The sequence below is a fragment of the Macaca thibetana genome, chromosome 18 (genome assembly GCF_024542745.1).
Source record: "Macaca thibetana thibetana isolate TM-01 chromosome 18, ASM2454274v1, whole genome shotgun sequence".
NCBI lineage: Eukaryota > Metazoa > Chordata > Mammalia > Primates > Cercopithecidae > Macaca > Macaca thibetana.
Genome location: NC_065595.1, coordinates 71,626,255 through 71,637,386, shown reverse-complemented (window position 1 = coordinate 71,637,386; position 11,132 = coordinate 71,626,255). Strand labels below are relative to the sequence as shown.

General features: G+C 41.5%; 1 protein-coding gene across 3 annotated transcripts in view; it reads left to right on the top strand.

The window, feature by feature from the left end:
- Positions 1–241: 241 nt before the first annotated feature.
- Positions 242–11,132, top strand: part of CEP76 (centrosomal protein 76) — a 40,066-nt gene continuing 29,175 nt past the window's right edge. Inside the window, exons 1-6 of one of the 3 annotated variants that reach the window (XM_050767559.1) lie at positions 242–512; positions 1,889–2,044; positions 3,086–3,161; positions 3,793–4,017; positions 5,525–5,710; positions 7,567–7,664. In XM_050767559.1, the coding sequence (XP_050623516.1) occupies positions 450–512; positions 1,889–2,044; positions 3,086–3,161; positions 3,793–4,017; positions 5,525–5,710; positions 7,567–7,664 (804 nt within the window). In that variant the 5' untranslated portion in view covers positions 242–449. Of the gene's footprint in view, positions 513–1,888; positions 2,045–3,085; positions 3,162–3,792; positions 4,018–5,524; positions 5,711–7,566; positions 7,665–11,132 lie in introns of those variants that run through there. The other 2 variants (XM_050767560.1, XM_050767561.1) reach the window with 2 other exon arrangements.

Below are 11,132 nucleotides of genomic sequence, written 5' to 3'. Positions count from 1 at the left end.
GGCGCTGGGCCCTGAGGGCCCGTCCAGCTAACTGCCGGTTCCGAGCCGGTTCCGAGGGCAGAAAGAGGCCGCCGGGGGGCCGCGAAGCGGGGCGAGCGGCACTTCCGCAGACCCTAGCGAGCAAGGCGATGGGGTGCGCTGAGGTCTCGGGGTGCGGGGCCAGCGGGGAGGTGGCGCGCCGGGCGGAAACGATCAGGCAGCGTGCGGGCCAGCCCCGAGTCCGGTTTGTCCGCCACTGTTTGAAAACAGTTGGCGCCGCCGCTGCCGGGGCCTCAGTTCCAGGTCAGCCGCCGGCCTGACGCGGCGTTGCGTCCCCCGGGAGCTGCGCTAGGCGAACGGCTGCGGCGCTTTGTGCTCCAGTCGCTCCTAACGCTCCCTGGCCGGGCCGCGGCCGCGCAGTTAGGGCGTCTGAGGCGGGAAGAAGCGGCGGGGAGACGCCGGCTGCCAGCATGTCGCTGCCTCCGGAGAAAGCCTCGGAGCTGAAGCAGCTCATCCACCAGCAGCTGAGTAAGGTGAGAGTCGCGGGCGCTGGGAGAGAGCGCCGGGCCGAGCCAGGACCCTTCCCTCCTGCCCGGCGGCCCCGGGCCGACCGCGGCACCTGCTTGCCGAGACTCTAGCGAGGACTGCGGGGTGCGCAGCGCGGGGTGGGCAGAGCTTTGAGTTTGAGGAGAGCGTCCTGGCCTCCGAGAGAGAAAACGAGCCGAGCAGGTGCTAGCAAGAGTCTGGGGCGATAGAACGAGCGTTTTGGCGTTTTAGGACGGCCGTGAGAATGAAGCGCTTAGCGAGCGACTTCTGGAAGTCCAATTGAGTGTAAGTTGTATTTGGAGGTTTATATTCTGCTATAAGATACCAGGGTTTTTTTCTTTTTTTGAGACGGAGTCTCTCTGTCGCCCAGGCTGGAGTGCAATGGCGCGATCTCAGCTCACTGCAACCTCCACCTCCCGGGTTTAAGCGATTCTCCTGCCTCAGCCTCCTGAGTAGCTGGGACTACAGGCGCACGCCGCCTCGCCCGGCTAATTTTTGTATTTTTAGTACGGGGTTTCACCATGTTGGTCTGGCTGGTTTCGAACTCCTGACCTCGTGATCCGCCCGCCTTGGTCTCCCAAAGTGTTGGGATTACAGGCGTGAGCCTCCGCGCCCGGCAGATATCAGGGTTTCTTCACCCCTGAAACATGTGGGTATTAGCGAAGTTGAACCAGGAGCTTCAATCAGCAATTCTCAAAGAAGTCATGGAAGAGAAGTTACTAAAGGATTTGTAATGACGGTATTTGTTAATATTGCGGAGCTCCGGAAGAACCTCCAGTCTCTGCAGCGCTCGCTCGACTGAGTACCAGGTGATAAAAGCGATCGTTTATGGTGCCCTTGTGTGCCAGGCTTTGTGCGAGGTGTCTAGCGTCGTTTATCTAATCCTCACAACACTATTGTGAAAGGGCACTCACTACACTAGGTTTTTCCGTTCTTGTCGGTGACGAAACAGATTTATAAAGGGTAAATAAGTTGGCTTGAGGTTACACATCTAATAAGTTGAAAGCTGGTAAGAGTCCCTTATCAGGAGGCAGATCGAAGTATGAGAGTAGTAAGATCATGCTTTGATCTGCCTACTCCCCAGTCTGTGTTCTTTTGATTGTACTATACTCCCTCTCAGAAGATTCCTTTTGGTTGAGTGTTATTTGTGGAGAAACGGTAACAAAGGTGCCAGATAACCAGTGGAGACGATTTCTAGAATTTGTCCTCAAAAGATTCATTCTTTAAAAGCTTACCTTTGTTCCCATTCAATTGTGGTAACAATTGTGCATTTACTGTTATTAGCTGGAGAAACCTAAAGCTTCAGAAGCAGTATTTGACTGCTTTGTGATGTTATACATTGTAATATGAGTTTTTTACATAGATGGATGTTCATGGCAGAATAAGAGAAATCCTTGCTGAGACTATACGGGAAGAATTGGCACCTGATCAACAACATTTATCAACAGAAGATTTGATCAAAGCCCTTAGACGTCGAGGAATCATTGATGATGTGATGAAAGAACTTAATTTTGTTACTGTGAGTAATCTTTTAGGGAAATAAATGAGAGTATAAGTATATACTAATGTGTAACACTTTATAAGGTTCTGATGTGGGGCCTTTCCTTTTAGTGAAACCACTTTAAGGTCATTCTGTTTACTAGTGTCCTTGTTTCAGGTATAGGCTAGCTCTGCCCTTGAATATACCAAATAGTTTTGTGTATCAATAAAATTTGTGTTATATATCATATTCCTCTCTCTACAGTGACAGAATTTTCTCTTATGTTCTAGGTCTGTTAATTTTGAATATACATACTTTAGTCAAATTAGTTAATCATAACGAAGTTCTTTTTCACTATGATCTGTAATTTTTTTAGATTAAGCATATTTTTAAAATAAGCACTCTTTTGGGATTGTACTCTCTATGATTAACAAATTACAAATTTCTTTAAGAAAATAATTGTCCATAAGAGTCCTCAGATCTTTTCATACAAATAGGTCAATAATGGGATGATAGTCTCTCAGTGCAGAATTAGTAAGTAGGCCTTCGTTTGAAAATGAGGCAATAATGAAAACTGTGACCTCAATACCTGGGTAATATAATGTGAAAATTGGATGGACTTCATAATACAACAGGGAATAAGTATTTTAATACAGCACCTTTTTTTGGTTTTTGAAGTTTTATGAACCCATTTGTTATAAAAATTGACCTAATAACAGCTTCTACTATGTGATGACACTTTATTAAAATCAGCTCATGGTGGAATTATAAGCATGTTATATAGGCATGCAGAAAGTTTAACCTTGTTGAAGGCATTAAGGATTTGTTTTTAGCTTTATGTGGATAGTATTACTTGAAGACAGTTTAATTCCTTAGCATTTGATTTTAGGAGTGACCGGTTACGTCATCTTTTATGCAGGCTTTTATTTTCATTATTTTAGTTAGGCTAGGAAAATAAGGGGTTCTTTGAACGGGCCTTATCCTGTTGTTAGGTTCAGTGCTTAGTCATGTTTATTGACATTTCCTTAACCTATAATTGTTTTCTAATTTGTTTTGATTTTTTTTTTCCTGCCTTTCTAGGACAGTGTTGAGCAAGAACTCCCTTCCTCTCCAAAACAACCTATTTGTTTTGATAGACAATCAACATTAAAAAAAAGTATGTATATTTTAACATTAATTTAGTTGTGGTTTATAGTAAATACTGATGTGCTGTAGTCTTTGGTATTTGATAGAAGACATTTCCATTTTTTTCCCCCAAAATATAATACTTAAAATTTTAGAGTTAGCTAAAACATAGATTCTGTTTTGCATGAAGTATATCAGAAGAGTTAATGTATAGCACAGTAGAAGCAAAAACAGGATCACCAGTTTCTTGTGTTTTAATAATATGTTTTATAAAAACTGTAGAGCCTCGCTTTTAAATGGTAATATAATTATCTGACAAATACGCTTGCTGAATTGATAATTATATGAGTTGGTTTGTGAAGGTGGAGGAATGTTGGTTAAGCAGCTAAGAAGCAAAAGTATACCACATGTTGGCTCTGAGGCCTTTCCAGCTGGGAGAAAGTAGCCTGGATATAAACTCAGAAAAGAATAGCATATTATATGGGTATCTTCTCCCCAGGGTACAAATGATTCTGGTATATACAGTAATAAATTTGTTACTCTTGCTTTTTTTAAGTCTTTGGTTTTGGGTTTTTATCTGTCAAGTTTTTATTTCCTAATGATTGATCACATTCTTTTAAGTTATTCGGCAGTTTCCTCATATATATTGCTACACTTTACAGCTAATATTGATCCAACACGGAGGTATCTTTACCTTCAGGTTTTGGGTGGAAAAGCTTTCTTGGAACATCTGCAAGAACCTGAGCCTTTACCTGGACAAGTTTGTTCAACGTTTACTTTATGTTTACATTATCGAAACCAACGTTTTCGTTCAAAACCTGTTCCATGTGCCTGTGAACCAGATTTTCATGATGGCTTTTTACTTGAAGTACACAGAGAAAGCCTGGGTAAGAAACAGTAATAAATCATCATTTAATTGAGTAAATCTTTGTTATGTTTTATTGTGAAACAATAATAATGACTTTTTCTGTAAGGAGAGATTTGTAATGGAGGAATCTCTAGCCTTTCATTTCCCACTGCTCTTTTCAATTTAAACTACTATCCACCACCTTGCAATATTCTGTTTGCGATTCATTTTCCCTGGAGATTATTTTTTGACTTTTCATTGTTGATTTTTTAGTAATACACACTTAAATACCTATTATGTGCATAGTGTTAGGCTAGGCAGGTGCTGGGATGATATAGTGAAAAACGAGACATGGTCGTTCTCATTTATAAAACATAACCAGATTAATGATGTTATGTAACTTTTAAAAGTCAAAGTTTAGGCTGGGCACGGTGACTCACAGCTGAAATCCCAACACTTTGGGAGGCCTAGGTGAGAGCATCATTTGAAGCCAGGAGTTCAAGACCAGTCTGGGCAAAGTGAGACACTCTACAAAAAATAAAAAATAGGCTGGGTGCGGTGACTCACGCCTGTAATCCCAGCGCTTTGGGAGGCCGAGGCAGGTGGATCACCTGAGGTCAGGAGATTGAGACCAGCCTAGCCAACATGGCGAAACCCCGTCTCTACTAGAAATACAAGAATTTCTAGCCAGGCATGGTGGCAGGCGACTGTAATGAGCCGAGATCGTGCCATTACACTCCAGCCTGGGCAACAGAGTGAGACTCTGTTTAAATAAATAAATACATAAATAAATAGTCAAATTTAGATGTGAACATATAACTGTCATTTTGGTTTTTTTCTCTTTTTTTTTCTTATTTCTCCAATAAAGCATATAATTCTCATAACTAAATTTTATGCTACTTGGTTCCTGTAATTGTTTTACACTATGCTTCTTTCAGTAAAGGTATTTTGTACATTTTAGTTGTCAGTATGGAAATCTTTATATTTTTAAACTAAGCAAAGTTTCAGAATATGTCTTCAGAATTTTAGATTTAAAGATGACTGAAACATTACTAAAATTTATTTTTTTCCCCTTTGAAAGATGTTATCCTGATAAGGCAATTAAGAGGATAAATTGCTAGATTCAATGTGCTATATTTTTCAGTTGTATGTTGATTATACAGTGATAATTTCTGGAGGTTAAAGGGATTTCTAGAGGTAGTTTGGGGATTAATGTTGACATACTTGAAGGCTTTTTATTGTAGTAGCCTATACTTCCGTTAAGTAGTTTTAAAGAACAGACTTATCTCCTGAATCAGAAAGCACTGATATGCTGTAAGTTACTGGATAACTCATCACAATTTGCCAGTCTTCTGAAAAGTTAGTGATAGAAATAGGACTATATTTGTATTTCCAGTTTTTTCCACGCTTTCTGAGACATTAGCAAATTGTTCTTTTTGGTTTTTCATAAGCTTATTATTTAGTATATTCTTTAATAAAAGTATTATTTTATATTGGCCTAACTGAATATGTAGTGTGATATAATTTTGTTTGAATTATATTGCTAGGTGATGGAACCAGAATGGCTGATTCAACAACAATGTTATCAATAAGTGATCCAATTCATATGGTGCTAATCAAAACAGACATATTTGGTGAGACGACTTTAGTAGCATCGTATTTTCTGGAATGGCGATCGGTTTTGGGCTCAGAAAATGGAGTGACCAGTCTGACTGTGGAACTTATGGGTGTAGGTATGATGATTAATATGTCATTGTTAACCTTTTAATAGCCACGGTTCATTTGTAAATAGATTTTATATCCTTAAAATGCTTTTATAATCCAAGAGGGAAACCTGTAAAATAGAATTTCATTAGTTACAATTGGACCCCAGCATCCTAGTCTTGAGAAATGTCTTGAAGAATAGTATCAGTATAGCACTTCACGGTCAATCTGACCTTGTCTTAGGAGAAATGGTTTTTTCTGGAAAATGAATACAGGAATTTTGAGGGTTTTAATTTCAAGTTCATTTGATATAATGTAAGGCTATAAAGAAAATTAATATTCTTGACACACATACAAACTTACGTGCATCCAGCCAGCACACCCTGGAATACATCCTCTTTGGTACCAGTGATTCTTGCAAAATACGGAGTAGGTGTTCTCCCAGCCTTTGACAGTGTGGGTGAGTGAGACTTGGAAGAGGTAAAAATTTGCTCAGTGTCAGTATCAAGTACTCCTTGAGGGCAGAGCTGGTGCCTATCTTATTTATCACATTCTCCTTGGAATCTTGCACACTGCCTGCTGTGTAACACATATTTGCTAATAAAATGAGAAAACAAAACCCACCAATGTTTTATCTATAACATATAATGGAATTACTTTGGTTTTGAACCTTAGTCACAGAGTTAAACCTTGCCAGTGTACAGCATAGACTTAGTAATTTAGATTTTTTTTTTTTTTTGAGACGGAGTCTAGCTCTGTCACCAGCCTGGAGTGCCGTGGTGCAATCTCAGCTCACTGCAACCCCCGCCTCCTGGGTTCAAGCGATTATCCTGCCTCAGCCTCCTGAGTAGCTGGGACTACAGGCACACGCCACCACACCCAGCTGATTCTTGTATTTTTGGTACAGGCAGGGTTTCACCATATTGGTCAGGATGGTCTCAATCTCTTGACCTTGTGATCTGCCCGCCTCGGCCTCCCAAAGTGCTAGGATACAGGCGTGAGCCACCACATCCGGTCGGTAATTTAGATTTTAATAAGTCATACCAAGAATGTATTTTTCTTTAAATAAAAATTATAGAAAAAGTGTTCTTTATGTAGGAAATTTATTTTCAAAGACAATACCCAATTATTTGTCTTCAAAAATAGTCCTAACATGATAATCATAGCAGTGACCTGGAAACAAGCAGATTTCTAAAGAAGCATTCACTAAAGAAGCATTAAATCATTTTGATGTGAAGTATATTTGTTTACTAGTTCTTTAAATCCAGGCATGGATTGAAAATTTCTACTCAGCCTGTAATTTGATAATGGGAAGTGACAAATGGGAGTTACTATAAGTGACAATATAAATGCTTTCTAATTTTTAGTGTGTGTGTGGAGACAGAATGAGGTGTTAACAGTTGCTTTGACTTTGAATTTAATGTAAGTCTGGTTGACATTGTACATTTCATGAAGATAAAAATTAAGAGTCTCAAATCCTTTAGGTCAGAAACGTTTCTTAAACCATGTTAGAAAGGCCAGGTGTAGTGGCTCATGCCTGTAATCCCACCAGGCACTTTGGAAGGCTGAGGCGGGAATATCACGTGAGCTCCAGAGTTTAAGACCAACCTGAACAACATAGGGAGCCCCCACCTCTACCTAAAGAAGAAAAAGAGCGTCAGAAAGCTAAGAAAATAGTTAATCTCCTTATAATTAGATAAACACCTTTGTTTAAAAAAATGATTTGGTTCATTTTTAGTATGAATATTAAAGGTGATGTTGAATGTTATCTTTAGTCCATGTAAGTGGTAAAACACCAAGTGCCTGAGTTATTTTGGTTAGACTTTGGTTGAGTAAATATACATAGTATTGAAATCTCTGAAGTTCTAAATATTTATGTTTATAGGCACAGAATCAAAAGTTTCTGTGGGAATTTTAAATATAAAACTTGAAATGTATCCACCACTCAATCAAACATTATCTCAAGAAGTAGTGAACACACAGGTAAATAGTTATGAGTTTCTCTTTTTTTGTCTGTCTGTTTTCATAGTAGTGTATTTAACTGTTGATCCTAGAAGGCACTCTATTTTTAGAAAATTACCATTTATTACTTTCTAGATTAGCACTCAGAGGTTCACAAAAAGGATGAGAAAGAAGATAAAGACAAGACTGTTTTCCTAGGAGAATCTGTATCTAGTTTGGGAAATACAATGAACGTTTATTGAGACAACATAAGAATTTTACAGAACAGGCTGGGTGCGGTGGCTCACGCCTGTAATCCCAGCACTTTGGGAGGCTGAGGTGGGCGGATCACAAGGTCAGGAGATCGAGACCATCCTGGCTAACACGGTGAAACCCCGTCTCTACTAAAAATACAAAAAAAAAAAAACTAGCCGGGTGTGGTGGCGGGGCCTGTGGTCCCAGCTACTCGGGAGGCTGAGGCAGGAGAATGGCGGGAACCCGGGAGGTGGAGCCTGCAGTGAGCCGAGATCGCGCCACTCACTCCAGCCTGGGCGACAGAGTGAGACTCCGTCTTAAAAAAAGAAAAAATTACAGGATAAAGCTGAAGAGGATAAAAGAGTGAAGTGTAACCTCGGTGGGGTGGGATTTTAACGTTTTCACGGACGTTTATTGAAAGCTTGCTGCTTGTGTCTTTTCTGCTCTGCCCTCTCAGGGTAGAGCGCTTGCCACTTCTAGAGTGTATTTGGAAAGGGTTTTTCCCTAGTTCCACTGTCAGGTTTCTGACGAATTGCTTTCTTCCTGGGTCTTACGAGATCGGCAGACGTTTTCACTCCTCTGCACTGGATTTGCCGTCCCGTTTAGTTCCTGCCAGTCTGCAGTTTGGAGGTTCTCATTATCTGCTGACTTGCTGGATGGCACTTGTGGCATGGTTCTCCTTGATTCCATACACCACCCTTTACTCCACCCTGCCTGTCATGTTGTTCCTTTTACAGACCTGTGGTTAGATGCTAGTGCTTCTCCCTCAGGCAAACAATGCCCTGCCCTGTTTTCTTTAAACTTTTTTTCCTTCCTTTTGTAAACTCTCATCTCCCTCTAATCTCTAGCTTCTGACATATGTCATGGGTGGTATATATACCTGAAACCACATAGTGGAAACCAATCTTGATGTTACTCAAATAAACACCCAGCCGTATGGGAGGCTAAGGTGGGAGGATCACTTTTGAGTCCAATAATTCAGGACCAGCCTGGGCAACATAGTGAGACCCTGTGTCTACAAAAATTTTGAAAAATCAGTCAAATATGGTGGTACATGCTTATAGTCCCAGCTCCTTGGGAAGCTGAAATGGGAGGATTACTTGACCCAGGAATTTGAAGTTACAGTGAGTGATTGTACCACTGCACTCTAGCCTGGGTGACAGACTAAGACCATGTCTCTTAAATAAATGGTGTATACACACATATACATATATGTATACGTGAGGGTTTTTTTAGCTTGTTTTTTTCAGACAGTCTCGCTGTCGCCATGTTGGAGCATAGTGGCGCAATCTCAGCTCACTGCAACCCCTGCCTCCCAAGTTCAAGCAGTTCTCCTGCCTCAGTCTCCCGAGTTGCTGGGACTACAGGCGTGTGCCACCACGCCCACCTAATTTTTGTATTTTTAGTAGAGACAGGGTTTCACCACGTTGGCCAGGATGGTCTTGATCTCATGACCTTGTGATCTGCCTGCCTCGGCCTTCCAAAATGGTATACGTGAGTTTTAATCATGTTATTCATATATTTATGTGACATACAAAGTAAATGTTTGGGCTCTACTTTTTTAGGGTAGTAGCTTGTTTTTTTAAATTAAATTTTATTTTTTTAGAGACAGCATCTCACTCTGACTCTCAGGCTTGAGTGCAGTGGTGTAATTATAGCTCACTGAAACCTCAAACTCTCAGCCTTAAGCAATCCACCTGCCTCAGCCTCCCGAAACACTGGAATTGCAGACATGGACCACTGTGCCCAGCCAGGTTCTCCTTTTTAAACTTAACATTATTTTATATATTTTTTCTCATATTTCCACTGTCATATTTATAATTTCTAGTGACTAAAACATAAGTTTATTCTGTTTCTGATAAATTGCTTCTAATTTTATCTTTAAAATTTCACTATTAAAAATTTTAGCCAGGCTAATTAGTCTGTAATCCCAGCACTTTGGGAGGCCAAGGTAAAAGGATCACTTCAGGCCAGGAGTTCAAGACCAGCCTCGGCAACATAGGTAGACTTCATCTCTACAAAAAATTTTAAAAGTTAACTGTGCATGGTTGGCGCATCCCTGTAGTCCCACCTACTGGGGAGGCTAAGGCGGGAGGATCACTTGAGCCCAGGAATCTGAGGCTACAGTGAGCCATGATCATACTACTACACTCCAGACTCGGTGACAGAGCAAGACCCTGTCTCTTAAAAGAAATTAAAGTCAGAAATATGTATGGATCCTAAACAGGTGTTAAAATGTGCTAGACACTGTTCCAGACACTGGGCATGTAGCTGTGTACAGGGCAGCAGACAGCTAGACAGCTTGCTCTCAAGGAGTTTAGATTCTGGTGCAGGAGAAGCAATCAGTCAGCAAACAAAATAATCAGATAGTAGAAGGTGTTTTGTGGAGAATTATTACAGCGGATATGATATAGTGGTTATTGGGTGACTGATCATAGGTCAGGTGACTAAGGTAGGGAAAGGGTCTGAATGGCAGGAAGTAACCACCCATGCAAAGATTGGGGCTGAGCTTCCAGCATTGAGAACAGCCTAGAACAAAAGCCCCTACGGAGGAACGAAAGCGTCGTGTGGCTGGAGTGTAGTGGGCTGGAGAGAGAGGAGAAGATGAGATAGTCGGGCCAGCGTTCATAGGCCGGGCAGGTATTTTGCAATGTGATGGAGAATGAAGTTTTTTTTTTGTTTTGTTTTGTTTTGTTTTTTTTGAGACAGAGTCTCACTCAGTCGCCCAGGTTGGAGTGCAGTGGCGCAATCTCTGCTCACTGCAAGCTCCGCCTCCCGGGTTCACGCCATTCTCCTGGCTCAACCTCCCGAATAGCTGGGACTACAGGCGCCCGCCACCACGCCCGGCTAATTTTTTTTGTTTTTAGTAGAGACGGGGTTTCACCGTGTTAGCCAGGATGGTCTCGATCTCCTAACCTCCTGATCCGCCCTCCTCGGCCTCCCAAAGTGTTGGGATTACAGGCGTGAGCCACCACGCCCGGTCGAGAATGAAGTGTTTTAAACAAGAGAATGACAGTGTGTTTTGTTTTGTTTTGTTGAGATAGAGTCTCACTCCATCGCCCAGGGTGGAGTAAGGTGGCATGAACGCGGCTCACTGCAACCTCTTCCTCCCAGGTTTAAGCAATTCTCCTGCCTCAGCCTCCTGAGTAGCTGGGATTACAGACATGTATCACCATCCCCAGCTAGTTTTTGTATTTTTTGTTGAGACGGGGTTTCACCATGTTGGCCAGGCTGGTCTTGAACTCCTGACCTCAA